The sequence below is a fragment of the Vipera berus genome, assembly GCF_964194415.1.
Source record: "Vipera berus genome assembly, chromosome: 14".
Lineage (NCBI taxonomy): Eukaryota > Metazoa > Chordata > Lepidosauria > Squamata > Viperidae > Vipera > Vipera berus.
In genome coordinates this window covers 11,210,485-11,232,789 of record NC_138217.1, presented here as the reverse complement: position 1 = coordinate 11,232,789, position 22,305 = coordinate 11,210,485, and the positions used below count along the sequence as shown (strand labels likewise).

Here is a 22,305-nt window from a genome sequence, read left to right as displayed (position 1 = left end):
AAGACTCAGGGCGGCTTACAAGCTTAGCAGTAGCCTTCATTCTATGGATATGCCTGCTTATTAGGGCTTTCACACACACCCCAAGCGGCATTATTACAAAGTCAGCTTAATTGCCCCCAACAATCTGGGTCCTCATTTTACCTACCTCGGAAGGATGGAAGGCTGAGTCAAGGATGAGCAAAGCAGGAAGGATCAAGGAATATACATCCTTCAAGGGGGGGGGGAAACCCCCCAAAATGTCCAGTTGCCTTTTGAAAAAAGTACTTTTGGGACAACAATATCCTGGATGACTTGACAATCTCCAGAGGCAATTAGCCTTGGAGGTTTGACTAGCTAGAGAGAAACTATGAGACTATAATTCGGTGGGAGCAGAGATCCTTCATGGCTATGAAAAGCTTTCGGGGTCTCCGCTCGGTTTAGTGCGGAAAGAGAAGGAAATCTGTCTGGTTGCTGCTTCTGTTTGAGGTCGCTGCGTTTTTCAGCTCGCTAGCCCCAGCGTGCAGGGATTGCTGAGGGCTAAACCTTGGAATGAGTGAACTTTTTTGCCCTCTCTGATATGGGAGGGATCTAGATAGAGAAAGAATGCTTGTAAGAAAAGAGCTTGCTTATGGAGATGGCTGGATCGCTCTGTGGAACTGGATCCTTTCTGCTGAACGCTGATCGCCAATTCCCAAGGATGAAACTTCATCTCACCTGTTGGGAAGGGATTTTCAATAAAAGGGGGAAGAAACCCAATATTTTTGCTTCCCTTATCCCTTCCCGTTCCCTTTCCCTTTCCCTATATCTCTTCTTTTTTCTTCTTTCCTCTTTCTTTCTTTCTTTCTTTCTTTCTTTCTTTCTTTCTTTCTTTCTTTCTTTCTTTCTTTCTCTCTTTCTCTCTTTTTCTTTCTACTCTTCCCTCCCTCCCTTCATTCTATTTAAACTGCCAGTAAATTTGTTTTGTTTGTATAAACATATACTGGGCATTTTTATACTCCCTCCGTTCTACCAGTTCAAGACTGAAGTCTGTAATTGCGATTAATTGTAATTATCCAACCAATTATCCACACAGCCAGGAGACGGCTCTCCCTCACACTTAGGGCTCCAGATTCAGGTACAAGATCAAGTCTACAAAGCCAGCAGAGAAGGGCCAAATGGTGGGGGTCACCCCCAAAACAGGCTCTCCTTCTGGGCTCCCCCAGCCAACACCGTTTAGCCAACGGTGTCTGTCTTTTAACACATTGGGAAGGTATATTTTGCACACTATTACAAATACACCCCTGCGGATACCAAACTTAAAGCTTTCCGCCTCCTCGCCTATACCTTCCTTAACTGTTCCCTACATGTGCAGGTACGTATGTTGTATGTAGGAGAGGATGTGCAAGGTTCAGCGCAATGTTGCAATCTATCCATTGTGCAATCAGATCAAAATGCCATACCTGAAGGATTTTGCTTCAGGAGATGACTAAACGGCTTACCAGGTTGCTGAAGTCTGGATTCCATCTGGATCGGTTGATTCACCCTGGGTTCAAAGATTAGCAGCCTCCAGATACAGATAAATGAAGGCTTGAGAAATGGAGATTTGGATCCTGGCTTGTTTAGGATTTATGCATTTGTGTATTTTATTTCCCACCTTTATTATTATTATTATTTTAACAAATACAGGTAGTCCCTGACTTACAACAGCTCTTTTAGTCAAACGGACTTGTGACCAGTCCTTGGACGTACGACTGTCTCGGTATCCCCCTGGCCACGTGATAAAAATAAAATAAAATCAGGCATTTGGCAACCGGCACGTATTTTGGATAGTTGCAGTGTCCCACCTTTATCACCTTTTTAGCCAGTTCAATTATGGTCGTAAGTCAAAGGCTACCTGTTCAATTCCCAGAATTCTCAGCCACACATCTGGAGAGCCTTATTATATTTGGGGGATCTGGTTACCCATATCTGCGTGATACGTATGTAGCCTTCAAATCTTGGTCAAATAATCTTCCAACTGTGATTAGCCTCTCTCTTTCTCTCAGCATCTGTGTAAAGGTTTTCTTTCTCTCTGACATGTTCATTTCTCTCTCTCTCTTTTTCCCCCCCAAATCGGAGTGCTTTACTGCCCAGCCGCATTGATTTTATCAGCAAATGGCTAATTCTGCTGCCCTGTATTCTTTTTTTATGCCTAGTCAGCCTGCCCCATCTTGTGGACTACAGAAGTAACTGGATATACATAAATTGATTTTTCGAAAGAGCATCCTGACCACTCTGATATTGACAATCGGTTCCGGAACCAGAATCTTCGATTGATCTAAGAAAGGAAGGGGGCCGAGTGCTTTAAATCCCTAACGTCAGCAACTTCCTGCTGAGGAAAATGGGTGTCCTTCCTGGCTTTCCATTGGCCACATCATGCTGGGTTGGGCAGCGGGTTAGGGTTAGAAGACCTCCCAGGTCCCTTTCAGATCGGAAATTCTGTCGATTCTGCTTTCCCTGGCCTGCTTTGCGGTGGAGAACTTGTAGTTTTGATGGAATGAGGCTAGGGCTCTGTGTGTGTGTGTGAGAGAGAGAGAGAAAAAGAGCATGAATAATCATTGCCTGTAGGGAAGTGTTTGGACACACCTCAAGGGTGACTCATAAAGTCTGTTTAAACATTGACTCTCAGTCAAAGAATGCAGGACTTAAGAGAACAGCCGTTGCTCTTCCTTTCCCCCCCTCCTCTTCCTTCTCCTGTCCACAAACCCCACTCCCTTCTGATGATGTTACTTAGTAGGTTAATGAAACGTCTGCAAGAGAACCACCAAGCTCAGAGAATACCAAGGACCCCACACTCCTCCTCCTCCTCCTCCCTGCAAACCCCCTCCCTTCTAGCACTGATGATGTTACCTAGTAGGCTAATGAAACGTCTGCAAGAGAACCACCAAGCTCAGACAGCTCCAAGGACCCCACAGTCCTCCTCCTCCTCCCCTTCCTCCTCCTTCACTCCACAAACCCCCCTCCCTTCTAGCACTGATGATGTTACCTAGTAGGCTAATGAAACGTCTGCAAGAGAACCACCAAGCTCAGAGAGCACCAAGGACCCCACAGTCCTCCTCCTTCCTCCTCGGACTGTCCCAGCCTCACACGGTCCCCTTTTGTGACCTGACAGGCAAAGTCAATGAGGAAAGCCAGATTCACTTAACAGCGGGGTTCCTAACTTAACAACCGCATTGATTCATTCACTCAACAACCGTGGCAAGCAAGATGGGGCAAAACTCACCTAAACACCGTCTTGCTCAGCAGCAACAAAAACTCGGGGGGGAGGAGGGGCCTCCATTGCGGTCCTAAGTCAAGGGCTGCCTGTATTTGCACGCTAGGACTGACGGCATCCTTTGAGTCTCCTTAATTAGGGAGGGCAATTAGGGATCTAATTTAATCCCCTGCCTGCGGGCACCGTTGTCTTGCAAGCTGCGTTGTTTCCGAATATTGTATATTTAAGAGGGCTGCTTGCTATAATTTTCTTCCCTGGAGGCAGCTGGCAGGGAACCAGCTAGAGTTTCTTGCCCTGGAGGGCGCGTTGAGAGAGCCGGAGGACAGAATCCCTCGTTTTCCGGCAGTTTCGTTTGTTCAGGCAGGGAGAAAAGAAGCAGAAGAAAATTACACCAGGGTTGAGACCTGCCCCTTTGTCTCTGCTTGTGTGTTTGTTGCCTGTACTGTGAACAAGCAGCTTTCCGGTTAACCTCATCTCGTCTCTTTTTCCCCTCTTCAATATCTATTCATCTATTAGTTGATAATATAATAATAATAATAATAATAATAATAATAATAATAATAATAATAATAATAATGTTGGAAGGGACCTTGGAGGTCATCTAGTCCAACCCCCTGCTCAGGCAGGAAACCCTATACCATTTCAGGCGAATGGCTGTATACTATACTTCAGCCATACAAAAGGAAATGGGAGGAAAATAGGGGAGGAAAAAGGGAAGGGGAAAGTGTTGGGTAAAGGGGGAAAAAAGAAAGTTTTAAAGGGATCTACACCAGTGTTTCCCCTCCTGGATACACGCACACACACACAAATACATACAAACGCACAGCTTCTCCTGCCATCCTTCTCTGCAAGGATGGTGTGTAGAAGTTGCAACACATCTGGAAGTAGATGATTCTCCATCATCCAGGTCATGGTTGTCCCAAAGGTGCTTTTTTCCCCCCCAAAAGGCAACTGGACTTCCTCCTTGCTGCTTTTTACTTGAAAAAACGTGTGTGTGTGTGTGTGTGTGTGTTACATGCACGGATATCCTTGCAGGAGACACGCAGTTTCCTGAATGGAAATAGTCCACAGTGAGAGACAGTCACGTGCAGCTAAATGCTTGGCGTTTTCCAGCTCTAATCTACAAATGCACCTAACGTGTTGAAAACTCTTTAATTTCACAACATATAGTCAGATTTTTCCCCCCCTATTCTCTGTTTAACTCCTTTCTAATGCAAAACTACGTCAACAAAAGTCACCCTAAAACTTCATTCCCTTGGAAGAATCTCATGTACGTTGGAAGGTTGAGTACGTTATCCGGAGGGCACCCCAAATTGAAGTTGGTTGCACTGTGACAACCATGCCTGGCATATTCCATATCCCCTTCCCTTCTAGCACTGAAGATGTTTGCTAGTTGGGTAATAAAATGTCTGCAAGCAAACGTAACAAGTTCAGAGAGCACCAAGGGCCCCACATATTGGTCTGCCTTTTTCTGTGAAAGACCAAGCTGGTTAATCTTGGCACTGGGTTTCTTCTGCCTATGTTAGTATTATTATTTTTTTATGGAAAAAGGCCGGAAAATTACAGATTGAAAGCCCTGCCCCTCCACGTTCCACTTTTCCTTCCTGCCTCTTTGAAAGGTAACCACGTTTGCCTTACTTAAGGAGAGACTAATTCTTTCCTTAGGAATTTGCAATCTGACCCAACATGTTTAAGGAAACCGGATCGCAGTTACCTGCAGCCCACGTTAACCCTCTGCATCTGGAAAGCAGATGGAAGAGACCCATCTTTTCACAGCGATGACTCTTCCTAGGTTTCTGGCTGATTCAGAGATCTCTGTTTGGCCCCCAGGCTTGCTTGCGGCCACGTTTTGACTGGGTTCACGGTGCCAAAACTAGTAATTAGCCGCTCTCAGACTTTAGCTGTCTCAGGCCTCTCTCAGTTCCTCTTGAGCAGGGCGGCTGCCAGTGCTGAGCTGTGGCACCTCTCTCTCCGCTTTTATTTTTCAGCGTTCAAAGCATTTTTCTTTTCGGGAGGGGGAATCGGGCCCGGCCTTTTGATCTACTTGAGTTCTACAGCTAAAGAAGACTTTTAATTATGGATCAAAGCGGGGGCTTCCTCGGGACCCCCCGTGGGAGTCATCGGGTAGCGTAGCGAATGCTTGAACTGGAAACTTGGTTAAAGGGGTTAAGGTTCCTGCCGGCGAAGTAATTCTGGTGACGTCAATGCAACGAATCTCCTTTTGCTTGTGGCTTTTTGTGCAGATGCCTTGCTGGCTGATCTGGAATCCACGACCTCCCATATCTCCAAACGGCCGGTGTTTCTGTCGGAGGAAACCTCGTATTCTTATCCAACTGGAAACCACACTTACCAAGAAGTCTCTCTGCCACCGCCGGTACCTCCTCCTCCTTCCACCGAGGCCTTGAACGGGGCTGTGAGCATCTCCTTAGAGCAATGGCACCCCGTCCTTCCCAGAAACCCCCAACAGCAGGTATTTTATTTACTAAATCTAACTCTCCACACCCCGAGAATCGCCTTCCTTCTGTCTAGCTTTAACGGTCTTCCTCCTGCACTTCGAGAGAAGTACAGGTAAGACCTCACCTTACCAGGATTCGTTTAGTGACTGTTTGAAATCACAACGGCACTGAAAAGAATGGGACTTAACGACCGGTCCTCATATTTACAACCGTTGCAGCATCCACAGGGTCACGTGTTCAAAATCTGGGGGTTTTGGCCACTGGCCTGTCTTTGTGATGAGAAAAGCAAATTAGGAAGAACTGGATTCGCTTATTCCTTTAACAACTTTAGCGATTTGCTGAACGGTGGCCAGAATGGTTGCAAAAGGGGGCGTGATTCATTTAACGGCTTCGTTGCTTAGCAGCAGAAATGTTGCGCTTAATTCTGGCCATAAAGCTGAGGACTTACCTGCATGGCAAAATTCCTGGGTCCGAAATGCATTGGACCAGAAGTTCAAACTTTTTCACATGTATTATGACTGTAAATTTTATAGCTCCGTCTGCATAAATTTCCTTCTGGGGAGGCCAGATAAATTTCACCTGAATTTCCTCCTTCAGAATTTAAAACCCTTCATTACGTGCGCAGTATGTTGTGTAGCTGTACAACCTGAAAAGCAGCTACAATTGGCCAAAGACATATTTACCTTTGTTTTAAAATACGACTTGGTTTGATGCATTGTAACTATTAATTGTAGGGGAATACATCGTTTTTAGTTTTATAATTTTGTTCCTGTTCACGGTTTAGGTTTATCACTCAAGTAACAATTGTGCTGACGCAGTTCCAGAGGAGTCAAAGTTGCACTTTGTGGTTTACTCAGCTAGTAGTTACTATGGGTGCAGGAAGGAGCCTTAGATATGTTCACTACCTTGAGTTATTTATAAAAATAATGAGCAAAAACAAAACTAAAAACTAAAGCGATATTATTGTTTTGATCTGCCTCGGCTTGGTTGTGTTCTTCTAAATTTTGCTGACAAAGTAAATATTATTGATTGTTATTGATGATTAGCTCAGTGGTTAAAGATGCTGAGCTTGTCAGCTCGAAAGCTTGTTAAGGAATTTGTTGTGCAGAGGTCTCCTTGTGCTACCAAAGAGTTGCACAGACAAGGAAGGGCACTGAGAGCAGTAAAAGTCACACACAGAAATACACTGAGTTCTAAAAGCAAAAAGTATTTTACTTTGAGGTGGTGTAAGAACAAAAATGCACAGTCAAAAATAAACAGTCCAAGTCATACACAATAGCAACAGTCCAAGGAGTAATCCAAACTACAAAGTCTTCTTACCGGTCCAGAGGTCAATACACAGTTCAGGTTTACAACAGTAGTAAACCAACAGCAGAGCAAAAACAGTAACAGTAGAGAGCAGTGAATTCAGAGAGAGAAAGAAGCTACGTTCCTAGCTTCCTCTTATGGCCATGAGAACACTTACACACCCATTGGCCAATTAACTTCTTAAAGACATAGCATTATGGTTAATATATTTTCAACCCAACATTGTAGGCTAACACCATATGCCTAACAAAGCTGACAGCCCAGACTCGGGACCCAGCGCCGCGCGATGGGGTGAGCTCTTGTTCCTTGCTCCTTCCCATTGAGCAGTCCGAAAGCCTGAATATCCAAGTAGATAACTAGGTGCCACTTCGGTGCGAAGGGAATAGCATTCCGTGGATCTCAGAGTATAGTCGTGCTGGCCACGTGACCCCAGAAGCGTCTTTGGACAAAGCTGGCTCCCTTGGCTAAGAAACAGATGAACGCCAGCTCCTAGAGTCGGAAACGACTGGGTTCGCTTAACCACCAATGCAGAAAAAATCGGGTCAGTAGTTGTGCTTTGCAGCTGTCACGACGTAAGACCCTAATGGACTGGTTCCATTAGGGTCATAACTCGAGGACGGTGGCCAGGGTAACAACAAATCCGTCAGTAATAAGTTAGAAACATCCTTTCCCCGCTTCCAAATAGAATGTAAGCCTGATTTCATTTCTGCCCTCTCTTTCTCTCTCAAACCAATCTCTTCATGAGTCCCTTGAAAAGCATCTCTGCTACAACGTCATCACACTAATGTTGTTAACTCAGGGGATCCTTCGTGGCCGTTTGGCATAAAGAGCTTAATTATTGCTCACAGAGGAGTTTCTGACTCATATTCCTGGTTTCAGTGGCTCGGCTTCTCCTTCACCACAGTCCAGCTTGGATCCTAGGAATACAGGCAGTCCTCAATTTATGCCCACGACGGAGTCCTGAATCTGTCGTTAAGCGAGATGTTTCTCAAGTGAGCCTTGCCCCCCATTTTACGCCCTTTCTCACAAGCGAAGCACTGCAGTTGTTAAGTCAGCTACAGAGTTCTTAAGCGAAGGGGGCTTCCCCGTTGACGTCGCCTGTCAGAAGGTCGCAAAAAGGGGATCGCGAGACCCCGGGACCCTACTGCAACCGTCATAAATACGAGTCAGTTGCCAAGCCTCTGAATCTGATCCCCACGTGGCCGTGGGGACGCTGTGTACGGTCGTGAAGTGTGAAAACTAGACATAAGTCACTTTTTCCCCTGTGACTTCAGACGGTCACTAAACAAGTGGTTGTAAGTCGAGAATTCTCTCTAGAGATTTCCAATCCCTTTTCCAAGTCTTCCCTTTGGCGGTTCCTTAGCAGCTGGAAGTGGCGTTAAAGATCTGCTGCTTCCTTGACTTCATTGGACGAAAGCTGCTTTTGGCTGTAGCTTTGTGAAGTGGAGTTGCGTTGTGTTGTGTTAGCCGTGGGGAGCTCATTGTGTCTGACATCCGGTGAGGATTTAAATGCTGACTCCTCTTCTCACAATGGAGGCGAGCGTTTCCTGATTCGGCACAGGAATGTTCCTATTTTATCGCTGGCCGTTTAAAAGTTTTTTCTTTTGTGTGTGTGTGTGTGTGTGTGTGTGTTGATCACGTGGCCACGGGGATGCTGCAAAGGTTGTTAAGTGTGAAAGTCACTTTTCCCAGATCTGCGGTAACTTTGAACGGTCTCTAAATGAGCTGTCGTAGGTTGAGGACCAACTGTAAAATCCAAGAAGAAGAAAGGAGCTGAAACGTGAGTTGTATTTCCGGAAAGGAGTAAGGGACGGATCGTAAGCAGAAGCTGTCATTGTTTTCTCTGTTTCCTGTTTGCTTCCCGTGCCGAGATTTTTGCCACGCAGGATTACTACAGAGAAGCTGCTTCTCACAATGACCTGGGCTTCCATCCCTCCCTCACACACACACACACACACACACACACACACACACACACACACACACACACACACAGAGGAAGTCCTCAACTTAGGACCACAACGGAGGCCAAAATGTATGTTGCTAAACGAGACCTTGACGGAGGGAGCTTTGCCCCATTTCACAACCTTTTTTGCCGCAGCGGTTTTAAGTGAACCACACTGCAATTGTGGAATTAGTGGCTTGGTTGTGAAGGGAAACCGGGGCGCCGTGACCGTTGTAAATATGAGTCGGTTGCCAAGTGTCTGAATTTTGACCGCGTGGCCATGATGGGGGATGATGCTCTGCAGTGATTGTAAGCATGGGAAATCGGTCGTAAGTCACACATTTGGGGCTCAGTTGTGGACGTAGGTCGAGGACCGCCGGTGTAGCTCCCGCAGCTGTCTTTTCTAGTTGGATCCTCTAGTAGGAATGTTGACCAACGGAGCTGGTGATCCTAGCCTGTCTTTAAATAAAATGTCCATTTTTTTTGCAGCCGCAGTCTCCGTCTCCTACGTATAATTCCAGTGCCTCTGCATCCAGAGAGTGCTCCATCTCTCCCTCACGGGCCGGTGACGAGGAACACGTCTATAGGTATTCTATTTTCCACACCTTTATCAGAATAACCGAGTTGGAAGGGACCTTGGAGGTCATCTAGTCCAGCCCCCAGCTCAAGCGGGAGAGCCGCCTAGACCGTTTCTGGCCTGTCAGTCTCTTCTTTAAAAGCCTCCAGGGATGGAGCACCCACAACTTCCGGAGGCAAAGCCGTTCCGCTGGTTAATTGTTCTCACTGCCCTGAAATTCCTCCTGGGTTCTAGGTTGCTTCTCTCCTTGATGAGTTTCCATCCGTTGTTCCTTGTGTTATCTAGCTAGTTCAGCCCCTGGGTGTCAGAGGGGGCTGGGAAGTGCCCCTGTGGTCAAGCTGAAGGGGAGAGGCTGCGTTTGTAACTCACACCAATTGTTTAGATTGGTGTTTGGGCGTTCTAGGCATCCGGCCAAGTGTCCTGGGTAAACAAACCACAGCTTATTGCGACATGCCAGCAAGCCAGCATAAGGCAGCTTCTTCTACTACTGCTGTGCCTTTGCCAACCTTTCCCACCTGCCTCGCTCTTGTGGCTCCTATTTGAAAAAACGAACATGTAAAAAATAAAGACAGGGGAGGGAGGGGAAAAAGGAAGGAAGGGAAGGGAGAAATAGAGAGGAACGGAAAAATAAAGGGAGAGAGAGGAAGGGAGAAGGGAGGGGAGGCAAAGAGAGCAAGACAGGGAGGGAGGGAGGGAGCGGAAGGAAAACAAAAGAGAGACAGAGGAGTAACAGGAAGAGCGGAAGGAAGGAGGGAGGCAGGAAGGAAAACAGGAGGAGAGGGAAAAGGAGTAAGACACAGGAAGGGAGGAGGAAGGAGGAAGGAAAAAGGAGTAAGAGGAAGGAGGAAGGAGGAAAGAAGGAAAAGAGGAAGGAAAGGAGGGAGAGAAAAGGAATAAGAGGGTGGAAGGAGGGAGGGAAGAAGGAAGGAAAGGAAAAGAAAAGGAGCAAGGGAGGAAAAAGGAGTAAGACAGGAAGGGAGGGAGGGAGGAAGGGAGGGAGGAAGGAAGGAAGGAAGGAAGGAAGGAAGGGAGGAAGGGAGGGAAGAAGGGAGGGAGGGAGGGAGGGAGGAAGGAGGGAAGGAAGGAAGGAGGGAAGGGAACCTGTTTGATCAGAGTGCAGCTGGTTAGGGGTCCCTTCAAACTGACCCTGCATTTATCCCCCAAACTCCAGTTTCCCCAATAAACAGAAGTCTGCGGAACCATCTCCCACCCTGATGAGCTCCTCCTTAGGCAATAACCTGTCCGAACTGGACCGGCTCCTCCTGGAACTGAACGCTGTCCAACACAACCCCTCACCTGGCAGTCCCACAGGTATGAGGGGCTGGGCTCTAGGATCGGGGTGGTGGTGGGGGGGGGCTGGGGAGGAAGGGTGGGGGGGAGAGGAAAGGGGGGGGAAGGAGGAGAGCAGCAGCACAACCTGATCCTGGGAGGGCTGCACAGGGTAGTCCTCATCCCACGATCCCGATGGGAGCCCGAGATGTGAGAAGCGAGAAATTCAGTGAGTTTTGCCTCGCTTTACGACCTTTCCGGCCACGGTCGTTAAAGCGAGTCACCCGGCTGCCTTTTGGATGGGGAAAGGCGCTTCCAAGTCTTCTCTGTGGTGTTCCCCCCCCCCCCCACACTGGTCAGATGAAAGCCCGGGAAGCCCCTCGCGGCCTGGTGGGACCGGCTCTCACTACAGCCTCCTGGAGAACACGACCTCTTTGACCGCACAGCCGACGGCTGCGGCGAAAGAAAAGGCCAAGTGGAACGGAGGGCCCGGGGCGGAAGAAGTCTGCCCCAGCGTGGAGAGCCTTCTGGATGAGCTGGAGAGCTCCGTGCCCAGCCCAGTGTGAGTATCCACCTGACTACTATCCCTCCGGCGAGGCTGGGCTGGTTTCTGGAGAGAGAGAGAGAGAGCGAGAGAGAGAGAGCGGAATTCATGGTGTCTCCCATTGGAAGAAACAGTCTCTCTCAACCTTGGCAACTCTGAGATGGGTGGACTTCAAGCCCCAGAATTCCCTGGCCAGGATGCTTTAAGATGGGTGGACTTCAACGCCCAGAATTCCCTGGCCAGGATGCTTTAAGATGGGTGGACTTCAACGCCCAGAATTCCCTGGCCAGGATGCTTTAAGATGGGTGGACTTCAAGCCCCAGAATTCCCTGGCCAGGATGCTTTAAGATGGGTGGACTTCAACGCCCAGAATTCCCTGGCCAGGATGCTTTAAGATGGGTGGACTTCAAGTCCCAGAATTCCCTGGCCAGGATGCTTTAAGATGGGTGGACTTCAAGTCCCAGAATTCCCTAGCCACATGCTTTATGATGAGTGGATTTCAATTCCCAGAGTTCCTGAAGGAATGGTTCTATGTGGAGAACTACCTGTAATCCAGTTAATGAAGTTAATATAGTTAAATGTACAGCAAGAATAAATTACCTTTATTTCTTAATATTTCTTATTACCTTGTGAGGGTCGTGTTTCTAGCTGCCTGTGGGCTGTGGGTTGGACCTGTCTGCTCTCCCTGGAAAGGCTAAGGCCACAGGGGGCTGGGATGGGGGTGGGTGGGCAGGGGTCTTTCTCTCTGTTCCTGGAAGCCCATCTCAGGTGACCCTTTCTGTCTCCTTTGCTTCCACTAGACCCGCCATTACTGTGAATCAGGGAGAGATGAACAGTCCCCAGAGGTTCATCTCCAGCCAGCAACAGACCCGCATCTCTGCGTCTTCCGCAACCAGAGAACTGGACGAGCTCATGGCTTCCCTTTCAGACTTCAAGGTGCCCCCTTGTTATCATTTGCACACACACACCCTTCCTTTTCTGGCCTAGGCATGATTGTCCTGGCACATCTTCACCCTTAACCCCTTGTTCACAAATTGGCGTCAACCGAGATGTCTTGGGTAACATCTTGGGTAACAACTAGGTAACATCATCAGTGCTAGAAGGAAGTGGGGTTTGTGGGAAGGAGGAGGAGGAGGAGGAGGACTGTGGAATCCTTGGTGCTCTCTGAGCTTGATAGTTGTCTTTAGATATTTCATTGCCCAACAGATAACATCATCACTATTAGAAGAGAGGGGGTTTAGCAGAGGAGGAGGAGGAGGAGGAAGAATTGTGGGGTCCTTGGTGCTCTCTGAGCGTGGCTCTTTTCTGGCAGATGTTTCATTACCCAACTGGGTAACATCATCAGTGCTAGAAGGGAGTGGGGTTTGTCGGGTGGTGCTGCTGGCGATGGTGGTGATGGAGGAGGAAGAGTAGGAGGAAAAGGAGAAGGAGGGCTGAGGATTCGTTGGTGCTCTCTGAGCTTGGCTGTTTCCTTGCGGACATTTCATGATCCAACTAGATAACATCATCAGTACCCAGTAGGGAACACCATCTTTGGCTGCTGACTTGAGCCAAATTCTGCGTGAACCTACGCTCTGCATTTGCAACTCTTCTTCTTTGGAAGAAGATCATGCCTTGCAAGTTAGAGCAGAGGTCCCCAACCTTTTGGGCACCAGGGACCGGGTCCACGGAGGGTGGGTGGTTGTGTGTGCTGCCTGCATCCCGCGGATGCTGCTTTGCTTGTTTGTGCGGACCGGTTGCTGGCATGCCGCAGCCCGACACTACTCCACAGACTGGGGGTCGGGGACCTCTGAGTTAGAGGTCTATTTTGGCATAATCTGATCCAGGGATCTCCAAATTTTGGCAACGTTTAAGACTTGGGTCTTCAGCTCCCAGAATTCCCCAGCCAAGCTGAGGGATTCTGGAAGCTGAAGTCCACAAGTCTTAAAAATGGCCAATCTTGGAGGCAGACCTGTGTTCTTTAGTCTATAAGAAGGAGAAGACAACCTGTTTTGTGACTGGGAATTATTAAGATTTTTTAATGTCCTTTTCCCCTGGGTCTCCTTGGTTTTTAATCAACTCGGGTGGGTTTAATGCGGGGGCCCTCTTTATTTTTCTGTCGCTGTTTGCTTTTTTCTTTCCTCCTTCCTTCAATCCTGTTTCCATCTTTTCTCCCGTCTTCCTTTGTCTCTCTCTCTCTCTTTCTCTCTCCCCGCCCTTCCTTCTTCCCCCTTTCCTTTCTCTTTCAGACCAGTTCCACTATATCTCTAGCCTCTGAGCCTTCCTTGCAACACTCTTCTGGACCTCCTGCCCCAGCTCCATCCCACACGGTCCCTCCACTGGCCTCAAAGCCACCCAGGGTGAAACACGATGGCCGTGACCTGGGTTCCGAGCTTCTTCTTGGCTTGAAGGTCCTTCACATTGATGAGAAAAGCAGTGGTCTAGCGGTGGCCGCGATTCCAGAGCCTTCTTCCACCACGTTGCATCGTCACCCTGCTGGAGCTTGGATGAAACCCCCCCTTGGTAAAGCGTTTGGCCCTCTCCCTAGTTCAGATGGGCCTGGCGAAACCACCCCTGAGAAGACACGTGTCTCCTCTTCTTCCGAGCCCGAGACATTATTTATTTGTGCGGATGGGGCAGGAACTCCGACTCGAAAACCCAGGAAACCAGAAGGGCTTTGGAAGGAGAACCTCAACCGTGAAGTTGAGGAGGACATTCCTTCGATTTCGAGCGGGCTTTTGAAGACGTCGGCTGCCCAAGAACAGGAAGAGAGGAGACCCTTTTACCACAAAGCTCTTTTTCTCAAGGAAAACGGAATGAGGACAATCGGTTACGCCAGGCAGAGTCATTCAGAAACATCTCTGCTGGTCCCAAGAACATCAGTCAAGAAGGACCAGGTTGGGCCACCTGATCTTTTCAACGTAGAAAGATGGGAGAGTTTCCCAGGCACTAAAACTCAGCCGGTCTGGGCTGCGCCGCAGCGGGCCTCAAACCAGACGCCCGAGGTTCGAGACCCAGTGAGGGCGAACAGCTGTCCTGATGTTGCCGAGAGGGGATCCAGAAAGAATGGCCTTCCGAAGGGGTTGGCGGGTCCTCCAAAGGCCGCAGAACGTGTCTGGGAAGAGGAACTGGGCCGTATCGCTGGTCTTGCCATCCCTGTGGAGGAGAGGATGTCCACTTCGAGCCAGGCAGGCCTAAGAATGAATGGGGAGAGATGAGTGAGCTGGTGTCTTCCCGGTGGATGGAATGCCTCCGTGCTGCTTCTCGCTGGGCTGCGCATGAAACGTGCTTTTGGAGTTGGCCCCCGGATGTAGGACGTCCTCATGCTTCTCCTAGATAGATACAACCAGCCCGTGGCATTTGGTGTTGCTCTTCATAGGTTTTGGGGTTTCGGCTGGGCGCTCTGCCGAGCAGAGAAAGAGAGGATGGTCTCTTGGGATGCTCTCGTTGGAGAGAAATGGAGCCAGCTTAGATGATAAGGATAGGGCTCGCCTCCAGATAGGAACCACCTTCTGTGCGCCAGGGTTTCTCGACTTCAACCGCTTTTAAGAGAGATGGACTTCCAAAGAGGCTTCCGCGCTCCAGCCATGCATCTTAAAAGTTGCGTAGGTTGAGAAACACCGTTGTGGATTGGGGTGGAAAGTCGCCGCCTGCCTCAGATCAAACCATGGGAAATGTCTGTTCCTTAGGCCTATGGCTGTGAACCAGGAGTGTCCAGTTTCTCCGTTGATTTTGGGGGGTTGTAAGGGTCTTCCTAAGCCCCTCGCCAACTCTCGGCTGCTCCATTGGGCCAAAGGAGCTGAATTTTTGCGTTCAACAGAGGAGAATATTTGTAGCTCAGGGCTGATACGAGGGGTCCCCGCAGCTCACTGAGCTTGCTTGTTTTCTTGCAGACGTTTCATTATCCGACTAGGTAACAGCATCACTGCTAGTGGGGTTTACTCTTAGTTTACATTCTAGTGGCTTGACTGTCAGTGTTGGTCAAAGAATCTCTTCAGAACACTGACAGGCAAGCCAGCAGAATATGAACTGAGAGCAAGTCCCACTCTTTACTAGCACTGATGTTGCTACCTACTTGGGTAATGAAATGTCTGCAAGAAAACAAGCTCAGAGCGTAGCCCACATCTGGATGAGGGGGCTGCAGCTGGAGAGCTTTCCTAACGATGGGTTGGCTGCTTGTGGCTGTGCCAAAGAGACTTGTCCTCTTCTTGAGGAAGGAAGTCATTCCTGCTTTCCCGGCTTGTGACCAACTAACCCCGGCGAACGCAAAGACCTTGCCTTCTGTGCCGTCCAGTTCAAGGGGAAGCTCCCTCAACCCGAACGTTTTCCTCCCCTTAAGATCCAGTCTGTGATCAGGAAAACCAGAGAGATCTCCAACGTGCATCCGATGTGCCGCGATCTCTCGCCGAGACGCAAGCTGGGCCCAGTCATCTTCCACAAAAGCGTCTCCCAGGACCGGCTGATCGAGGAACTTCAGGACAGGCTGGGTATCAGCAAAGTGGAAGAGGAAGTTTGGCCACACAGCCCGGACGACTGGTTAACCGAGGGGGTCGTCATCACCTCCAGGCCTCAAAACAAGGAGAAGGATGGTAGTCAACAAATTGATAAGGTAGCCGGGAAGCTCTGAAAGAGTCTTCCAGTGGACAGGAGGAAAATAGTTGGGGTTGCAGAGCATCTCTTGACAAGTCCAGGGAGAGGATTTCCATGGCTGATGGCAGATGGATCTCCTCTCTTCTTGGTTAGGCCTATAGCGGATGACACCAAGATCATTTCTTAAGCTTCCCCCTTCAGGTTTTGCCCATTAAAGAGTCTTGCCGGCCGACTGGAAAATTAGGAATGGGCAGAGAGCAGAGGTCCTCCCTTTGAGGGCCAAGACAGCTGCCAGAGGCAGCTTCCGAATTGAGAGAAAAGCAGATGCTTCCTAGATTGCGTGTCAAAAAAAGAGGCAATCCCTGCCTCGTAAATTGTGGGCCTATTCTCCGAAGTACATTTGGAGAATATACCTCTTCTCCAAAGTGCCCGAAGGCGGGACAAGAAGCAACAGATGGAAACTCAGCAAAGGAGAGAAGCAACCTAGAACTAAGGAGGAATTTCCTGACAGTGAGAACAATTAACCGGTGGAACGGCTTGCCTCCAGAAGCTGTTGGGTGCTCCCGTCAGTGGAGGTTTTTAAAGAAGAGATTGGTCTGAAATGGTTTAGGATTTCCTGCTTGAGAGGGGGTCGGACTAGAAGACTTCCAAGGTCCCTTCCAATTCTCGTTATTTATTTATTTTTTAATGGGCCTTAATATCCCTCCGGAGCCCAGAAAAGCAGATTCAAGATAAGCTTGTTTTCCTGGTTGATTACTAGGAAGTAAGAGAGATGGGGGAACGTTCATTCTGCTCTCAAACTGCTAATTCCCATCAGTTGAAGTTCACCACACCGGGGCTTAGTTGGCTCGAAATCGGTACCCCTCTGGTCTCTTTTCATCTCTGATTGATTTGGGGGTCCCAACAGGGACCAGTCATGGGTCAGTTCCTTAGAAATTGGAAGCTGTAGAGGGAGGCCGCCTGGATTTTTCCAAGCAAGACCTTGGATCACCGTTTTCTTGGATGGAATGCTTAGCATCCTTAGATGGCTTTTGAAGCCCCTTCCATCCAGTTGGGGGCAGGAAGATCTCAACAGATGAAAGCCCACAAGGATGCAGGCTTCCTCTTTCTACTTGGAAGCGCCTCTAGTTGTCGTTTTTCTGTTTTTTTGCTATTGTTGTGTTCCGATGGGAGCTTTTATGGTCTTCAGGAAGGTGAGGTAGGGGTACGGTTACGTGTCTCCAAACCTTCGCTTTCCCAAAAAAGGGTAGACCTCAACTCTCAGACTCCCCCAGCCTGCATGTCCGTTGGTGAGACTTCTGGAGTTGACCTCCACCCTTTGAGAAGTGCCCGGGTTGGAGAAGGTTGACCTGCACGATCTTCTTCTGGTGCCTCTCAAGTATTTCTGTCTTTGGACTGTTTATCTTTCTTCCTGCTTTTTTCCCCTCAGGTTATCATTCCTGCTATGTCACCCCTTCCTCTGAGAAGAACCGTCTCTGTCCCACCTCCTCCTCCACCGCAGCTTCCAAAAGATGTCTCCCAGGCCGCTTCTGTCAAAGCCACTCTGGGCTCTTCTTCTCTCTCATCTGCTCCTCCTCCTCCTCCACCACCACCTCCCCTGGCCTTGCCCGCATCGCCACGTATCCCTCAGCTACGCTTTGCGCCGTCCGCCCAGCTGGCTCAGCCTCCTGTACCGTGGGAATTGCTGTTGGAAGAAGTTTCCCTCGAGCGGACACCGATTCCCACCCAGCCCACCGGAGAGGCCCCTTCCTCCAAAACCTTGGTGTCGGTTAGCTGCCAAACAGAGGAGGCTTCCTTCTCCCCAGCCCAGCAGGCACGGCCTCTCTTTGGTGTTCTCCTGCTTCACGAAAGTAAAGTTTTCGCCGATCGTAACTCGGGATGCATCATTGAGTTCCTTTTCCATCGCGAAACTAAGCCTGGCTAAATCCCAGAATTCCCTGACCTGGTGTCCTTCCGCTGTATGGGCTTCAGCTCCCAGAAGCCTCTACAAATGGCAACATGGGCTAGGGAACTCTGGGAACTTGGAATGGATACAGCCAGAGTGTGTCTTGTTGAGGGAGGTGGTAGGCTGAAATTTGAAGCTCCAGGAGGAGAAAATAATGTTCCAGGCATTAGGTGGGGCACAGCCTAGAATCCTGTAAGCTGACCAGAATAGTTGGCCCAAGAATTAATGAAAATGTTGCATAATTTGAATTTTTTGAATTTTATTGAATTTATAGGATTCAGGGCGGTTTACAGGGTACTTAAAACATCGATACAAAATTTAAAACAATTAAAAAAGATTAAATTAAATCCCTGAAGAAATATAAAACCCCCAATTAAAACTCTCAGCCTGGGCCGGAGAGAGGATCATTCATTCATTCATTCATTCATTCATTCATTCATTCATTCATTCATTCATTCATTCATTCCCATTCATTCATTCATTCATTCATACATTCATGTCTGTCAGTCAGTCAGTCACAGTAGCTGCCCATCTCCGTCAACGACTGAGAAAAATAATGTCTTTAAATTAGGCAGGGCACTCAGAAGCTCCTTAAAATCCAGCAGTCCAGTCAGCCTTTTTAAAGGGTTACAGCTTTGCCCAGCTCATTCTTGAAATTCTGCTTTTCAGGTCCTTCCTATTTCATCTTTGGACCCCGCCCTTGCTGCTCGCCCACCTACTCCTGAGAAGGCAGGACTTTTGCTTTCATTCCTGCGTCAGCCTGTTGAGTGGGAAAATGTGGCTTTGGCAAAAATGTGGAGCCTGCATGGAGTTTGCAAGTGGCTAGTAGAAACGGAGTTTGCTGGGGGTTTTTTCCTAAGGCTTGTTGGTCTGCTTCGTTGCAAGCTGAAAAGAAATGGGGGTCAGCTTTTTAAAAATCTAGCATGAATTTTGGAAGTCTGCTGGCATGGCCCTCTCGAGGACGTGGAGAAATTTGGGGCTGGAGAAAGAGAAGGCAATAGACATTCAGCACCTGAGCCGGTGAAATGGCTAGTCCCCTGTGAGAAGTGAATTATAAATTACTATGAAAGTTATTCTAAGCCAGGGGTAGGCAACCCCTCGGCTCTTTTATGACTCATGGACTTCAACTCCCAGAATTCCTGAGTCAGCTGGCTCAGGAATTCTGGGAGTTGAAGTCCATGAGTCATAAAAGAGCCGAGGTTGCCTACCCCTGCTCTAAGCCTATGAAAGTTACTAGGAGTTAGTAGGTTAGGATGCAAATGTGATCGTAAGTCAAGGACTACCTGCATTCCAACTCTCATGACAAAAATCGAATTATTATTTTTTACAAGAAAGTTGAAAAGGTTTCCTTTCTCAAGCCTCAGCCTCGTTCAGAATTGCTGCGTTGTGTTTTGGGGAGCGGACGAGTAGGACCGCCGAGGAGGGTCCTGCGGTGTGGAAGTGCTCTGAATGTGGTCTGTGCTTGCAAAATGTGTGGGTCCTTTTCTTAGAGAGAGACAGACACAGGTTTTGACAACCCCACCCCCTCCTCCTGTCTATCCTCAAGTGTGATCCTTTGCGAGCTTCTGCAGTTGCACCAAGGAGTCCCCGTGTGGAAATTCAAAAGGGCCCGTCGACGTCCCAGCGGTTAGAAGGACACGGTTGTGTTTCGTATCTCACCGCTGTCTGCTTGGCTCTCTTTTTTAGTTTATGTCTCAGGGAAAATCAGCTGGCAGCTACCCGTCAACAACCCCTCCCAAGCCTGGCAGCCAGTTGGACAGCATGCTCGGAAGTCTCCAGTCTGACCTGAACAAACTTGGGGTAGCAACGGTTGCCAAAGGCGTGTGTGGAGCCTGCAAGAAGCCAATTGCCGGGCAGGTGAGCCTCAGCCTCAGCTCTTGTCATTTGGGCTTGCGGTGAAGGACTAGAATCCAGGAGCCGGTGAGTTCTAGTCCCGCCTCAGGCGTGAAAGTCGCCTGGGTGACTAGGGGCCAATCACCAGGATATGGTGAGTTTTAGTTCCACTTTAGCCAGGAAAGCCAACTGGGTGACTTTGGATCGATCACCAGGAGATTGTGAATTGTAGTCCTGCTTTAGGGCATGAAAGCCAGCTGGGTGACACTGGGCCAATCACCAGGGGATGGAGAGTTCTAGTTCCAGCTTAGACATGAAAGCCAGCTGGGTGACACTGGGCCAATCACCAGGGGATGGAGAGTTCTAGTTCCACCTTAGACATGAAAACCAGCTGGGTGACTCTTCTTTGTCTTCTCCCACCCTAGGTTGTCACAGCCATGGGGAAGACCTGGCACCCCGAGCATTTTGTTTGCACCCATTGCCAGGAGGAAATTGGCTCCCGGAATTTCTTTGAGCGTGACAGCCAGCCTTATTGTGAGAGGGATTATCACAACCTCTTTTCGCCTCGCTGTTACTACTGCAACGGCCCCATCCTGGATGTAAGTCCCTGACTTTTTATAATCTTGGTTTTCTATTAACTCAGATTTTTCCCCTAATCTGTTCCCTCTAGAGATCCCGATTTCCCATCATCCCTAAAACATGGACCAGGCTGGAGGGTGTCCAGCTAGTCCTCGACTTACAACAATTCATTTACTGACCATTCGCTGTTACTGCGGCAATGAAAAAGGTGGCTAGTGGCCGTTTTTCACGCTTACGACCCTTGCAGCCTCCCTGTGGCCAGGTGATCAAAATTCAGACACTTGGCAACTGACTCGTATTTATGACGGTTGCAGTGGCCGGGGTTCAAGTGATCCCCTTTTGCAACCTTCTGACAAGCGAAGTCAAACAGGGGAGGCAAATTAACTTAACAAGCGTCTCACTAACTTAACAACGGCAGTGGCTCACTTCACAACCGTGGCAAGAAAGGTCATAAAATGGGACAAAATCCACTCCACATCTGTCTCAAGAAAATTGTGGGCTCAACTGTGGTCGTAAATCAAGGAGGGCCTGTAATTCCCCTCACTGCTCATCAGGCTGGAGTAGTCAATTGTACAAGTGGAGTTCCACCCTCTCTGAATATTGACCAGGTTGGATGGGGAATGAGGGGTTCATCGTCTGTGGTGATTTCTTCTCCTCAGAAAGTGGTGACGGCCTTGGACAGAACATGGCACCCAGAACACTTCTTCTGCGCACAGTGTGGAGCCTTCTTTGGCCCTGAAGGTGAGTAGGGCTCTGCTGTGGATGCTCTGACGTGTCCAAAATGTGTAACTTTCCCTCAGGAATTGAAGGGAAGAGGAGGATCATTGTGAGTCCTTGGTATTCTCTAAGTTTGGTTGTTCTCTTGCAGACGTTTCATTGCCCAGCTAGGTAACATCATCAGTGCTAGAAGGGAGGGGGGGTTTGCAGGGAGGAGGAGGATTATTGTGGGTTCATTGTGTTCTATGAGTTTGGTTGTTTTCTTGCAGACGATTCATTACCCAGCTAGTATTCATCATCAGTGCTAGTAAGAATATTGGGCTATTTATATATTATATTTTGTATAAATTTTTATATTATATTTTATATAAATTTATATATTATATTTTATACAAATTTATATATTATATTTTATATAAATTTATATATTATATTTTATATAAATTTATATATTTTGTATAAATTTATATATTTTATATAAATTCATATATGTATTGTAATATTATAAATATTTAGATTTATATTTGTATTATATCGCAGTTTATATTGGTGGGGCTGTTCACTGTTAACTTGTTGGCAGCTCTTTCACTGAGGTGTTCTTTACTCCTGGACGGTCGGCCTGATGTTATTATATTAAACTGCATATGGACCATAGATTATTCTGCCCTTCAGATGGATTAACCAGGTTTCTCTCCCGTCTGGCTTCTAGGCTTCCACGAGAAGGACGGCAAAGCCTATTGCCGCAAAGATTACTTCGATATGTTCGCTCCCAAATGTGGCGGATGTGCCCGTGCCATCTTGGAAAACTATATTTCGGCCTTGAACACCCTGTGGCACCCCGAGTGTTTCGTTTGCCGGGTAGGAGACCCCCCACCATTCCTTTTTTTCCCTCACAACATTTCCAACATCTTTTTAAGGAAACGGTTTCTCCCGTTTAACAACTGAGACCAAAGTAATACAGGCAGTCCTCGACTTCACAACAGTTCATTGAGTGACCGTTCAGAGTTACAACGGCACTGGAAAAAAGGACTTTTGTGACTGTTTTTTCACCGTTTTCAACCGTTGCAGCGTTCCCCAGGGCCACGTGATCCAAATTCAGACGCTCGGCAACCGACTCGTACTTATGACGGTTGCACGGTCCCAGGGTCGTGTGGACCCTTTTTGTGACCTGTCAAGCTGAGTCAATGGGGAAGCTGGATTCCCTTAACAACCGAGTTAGTAACTAAAGAACTGCAGTGATCCACTTAACAATTGTGGCAAGAAAGGTCGTAAAATGGGGCAAAGGCCTGGGGGCGCAGTGGTTAGAAGGCAGTACTGCAGGCTAACTCACAACTCACTCCAGAAGCAGGATA

General features: G+C 48.3%; 1 protein-coding gene across 2 annotated transcripts in view; it reads left to right on the top strand.

Moving 5' to 3' along the window:
- The window catches only part of PXN (paxillin), a 36,779-nt gene that overhangs the window by 10,973 nt on the left and 3,501 nt on the right, over positions 1 to 22,305 (top strand). Inside the window, exons 2-10 of one of the 2 annotated variants that reach the window (XM_081339372.1) lie at positions 5,455 to 5,681; positions 9,410 to 9,507; positions 10,669 to 10,808; positions 11,127 to 11,328; positions 12,111 to 12,246; positions 19,511 to 19,681; positions 20,083 to 20,256; positions 20,896 to 20,977; positions 21,663 to 21,811. In XM_081339372.1, the coding sequence (XP_081195498.1) occupies positions 5,455 to 5,681; positions 9,410 to 9,507; positions 10,669 to 10,808; positions 11,127 to 11,328; positions 12,111 to 12,246; positions 19,511 to 19,681; positions 20,083 to 20,256; positions 20,896 to 20,977; positions 21,663 to 21,811 (1,379 nt within the window). Of the gene's footprint in view, positions 1 to 5,454; positions 5,682 to 9,409; positions 9,508 to 10,668; positions 10,809 to 11,126; positions 11,329 to 12,110; positions 12,247 to 13,538; positions 14,478 to 15,628; positions 15,899 to 17,308; positions 18,060 to 19,510; positions 19,682 to 20,082; positions 20,257 to 20,895; positions 20,978 to 21,662; positions 21,812 to 22,305 lie in introns of those variants that run through there. The other variant, XM_081339371.1, reaches the window with a different exon arrangement.